This window comes from Hyposmocoma kahamanoa, unplaced genomic scaffold (genome assembly GCF_003589595.1).
Source record: "Hyposmocoma kahamanoa isolate Upper Pololo Valley unplaced genomic scaffold, ASM358959v1 230, whole genome shotgun sequence".
Taxonomy (NCBI): domain Eukaryota; kingdom Metazoa; phylum Arthropoda; class Insecta; order Lepidoptera; family Cosmopterigidae; genus Hyposmocoma; species Hyposmocoma kahamanoa.
The window spans coordinates 1,951,126-1,954,380 of NW_020653749.1; the positions used below are offsets into that span (position 1 = coordinate 1,951,126).

Here is a 3,255-nt window from a genome sequence, read left to right on the forward strand (position 1 = left end):
AACGGAATTCTGGGACACTTCCCAAGACACACAGACCAAAACAAATTTAGAAAGTTCATTTCCCAAATTGACTACCGGAAATCGAACCCGGGACCTCCGCATCCAACACCTACAATATAAACAAATAGGCAACCGAGGTCGTCATATAAATATGTTTTAACAATCGCATGACAAGCCAAAACGGTACAAATTAAAAGGCTGGAGGGAATGTGTCTAGAGCCGGATGGGAAAGCAAAACAGAAGCTTACGTTCAGCAGTGAGAAATTCTGTCCCTTTAGTTAATCCCTAATTACAGTGGATTGCGGTCACTTGCTTTGCACAGAGAATTTCGGCCCATTATTTCCCCAGGTACAGGTTGGTGAGGACGTAACTTCCTTGACTTGGTCGGACAACGTTATCGTATACAATACAAATGGATTTTCAGGGCGATGCAAAAACAAACCTAAACAAACGGCTAAACTTTTTGATAGATTGTTTATTTAAGACAGCCCAAGTAAGACTTCTTGCAGCACTTCCTGCAGCAGGGATACCGTGCGATTTGTTTAGTTATGTGCTGGAGCTCCCCAGAGTTGACACGCGGGCCGAAGCCGCGCAGCGGGCAGGCCTCCACCTTTCTCAATTTACCATTTAACTCATCCCTGTAATCATTATTAGTAAAATAAATTCACAATTAATTTAGCTTATAGGCTCACTCAAATAAATCGGCCCTTTTACGATTTCACACTTATCAAGGCGTCACCCAGATTTAGAGAAATCATTAAGTTACCTGTAGTGTTTAATTCTTTTCTTCTCTTCAATCCTCGTTTTAACCCATTCCTCGAGCTGTTTTTTCATTTTCTCCCGTCTCTCGAGCCGATCCTTCACTTGCTGACCAGTGGAGTCACCATTCAGCAAACTGTAAGACACGCGACTCCTATTTAATTTTAATCGATTGCTTCGCTCAAGTGGTGGCGCTGGGATTGAGTGTCGACGCAATTTATTAATTCATAAGTGTATTATTACTTATTTAATTATCCACAAAATCTATAAGAATAACGTATGTGAATACCATTCTTACGATTTTGATAAAATTTTAATTAGTTCCAAATTAAACTTCTCAAACTTAAAACTTCTTATACCGCATACAAAATAAAAAAAATCAAATCAAATTGTTATTAAGACGATTACGTAACGAGAACAGGGCAAAGGTAAGGTTTTTTTAACATTGATTATTCTTTTTTCAAGAAATATATAGGTGACACGAAACGAAATATAACAATATTATTACAAAATATCAAACTAAAAGCTCCTTCAACGGTTGTGAATTTTAAGAGGCGATGCTACACATAAACCCCACTCATATTGGCATAAAAATTGCAATAATTTATGTGTTAAATGAAATGCTTATGATTTCATCATACCTGAGGAACATCAATCACTTCACAAACCTGTTGAGTTCTTTTTCGGCCTTGTCGTAGAACTTTTCATGCGCCGTGTCAGTGGAACTAACAGGATTCGTGGACATTTCAGTGACCATTGATAATACAGCTGCTTCCTGTGGTTTATTATGTATGTTTATAAACACTCCATTGTACAACAAAACAAATTACAATTTTTATCAAAGAATTTGAAATTTTAGTGAGCAAAGGTAAGCTCACCTTACCATACCACAAAAGGATTCTTCCTACTAACCTTATATCTACGAAAAGCGTCTGTTTTGCCAATATACATATTTTCAACGACAATATTTTTGTTCCTTTTATGGTACTTGTCACTTTTTCTTCGCGCATCTGCAACTACACCAATTTTTTCGTCATAAGGCGTGGTAAAGTTGCCCTCGCCCGAATATGTACCGTGGTAATGCTCCTGCCTGTCCTGCTTGTCGTTATTAGCTATATTCTTTATCTTTTTTTTCAGATCTTCTATGTAACTTACACCTTGTTCAGCATTTGGGACATTATTGTTTTTCAATAGAGCAACACTTTCTTCCATAGCTTTATTCATTTCTACAAACAATTCGTGTTTTTGTTGCTCTAATTCTTTAATTTTTTGTACAACTATGTTCTCTTGATTTTTGGAACTGTTTGTAGGTTCATGTAGACTATTTATATTAGTTGGTACAGACAAACAACTACTAATAAAATAATGTATTATTGTAAAGCTTATCAATGTATTCATTGTCGATCTTGTATCCTAATTTTGTAATGTTTTTTTTTATATTTTTTTTTTTTCACAAAAAGTGTTACGTTTTTCACACATATGATTTAAACCTAAAAGATTAACGGTAAGACTGACGTTAAGTAATACAATAAAAATTCTTCTCAAATGTGTAATATATGGAAGTGGATTTCATTTTATAATCTATGTTTTAGTAGTGCTATAACATTTTATTTTGTAACACGGGAAATTCCATTAATTTCATTTTCCGTTAAAAATAAAAAAAGTGCAGTGACATTATTTGATTTATGTTTTATTACTACGTTTCCGATTTATAATGATTCAATTTTTATAAAATGTGCTGAGTAATTGATAACCAGGGGTACTACTGAGTCCTCCTTAATTCACAAACCTGAACGCTTTCAAATGTTATCCAGCCGCTGTGCCATCCATCATCATCATCAACTTTTTGCAGGCCAGATCTGGGTACAGGCCTCCGTCAATCTTTGCCATTTGGCCCAGTCTTCTGCATATCCCTGTGCCACTGTAGTTGTCGGATTAAATTTTATTATTATGATGTAATGTAATGACAACCCTAAATAAATAACATTTATAATAAAATTGTTGAGCGAATCAGTTCGAAATCTATTCTGTACTGTACACCGCTTATATTTTCTTGTTACCTTCATAACATATTGGCACTTAAACCACCACCATTTCTGAGATGTAGATGTCTAAAAGTCAATATGAAAAGGACAAGGAGTCAATAAACTAAGTGGAGCTGAAGGCGCCGGCGACGACGACGGTAGTGAATTAATCTAATCTAAGTAAAATCACTTCCCGGGCAACGAGTATTTTTACCTTTTTTCTCAGTCGCACTTTGCTTGAAGCTCCTACTACTTGCTTGCTTTAAAAAGTGACTAACGTCGATGTAATACCCTTCTGTACTATCCTCTCCTAGTATTCCAATCTTCCGAAATTATAAATCTTCTAGTTATTACCTTTATCTATTTATTCACTTCTAAAAATTGGTACATTATTTTTCATAATGTTAAAGAAAAATCCAATATTAACCCGTTTATTTCAAACTATCGAACATAGGTTTTGAAATATTTTTAT

General features: G+C 35.0%; 1 protein-coding gene across 1 annotated transcript; it reads right to left on the reverse strand.

Annotated features, from left to right (window-relative positions):
• Window positions 1–449: 449 nt before the first annotated feature.
• On the reverse strand, window positions 450–1,983 carry LOC113228387. The gene is made up of 4 exons (XM_026461663.1): window positions 1,672–1,983; window positions 1,428–1,534; window positions 767–895; window positions 450–638 (listed from the first exon to the last, which is right to left on the reverse strand). The coding sequence occupies exons 1-4, from the start codon at window positions 1,981–1,983 to the stop codon at window positions 476–478; spliced, it is 711 nt and encodes a 236-aa protein (XP_026317448.1). The 3' UTR covers window positions 450–475.
• Between the last annotated feature and the right edge of the window lie 1,272 nt (window positions 1,984–3,255).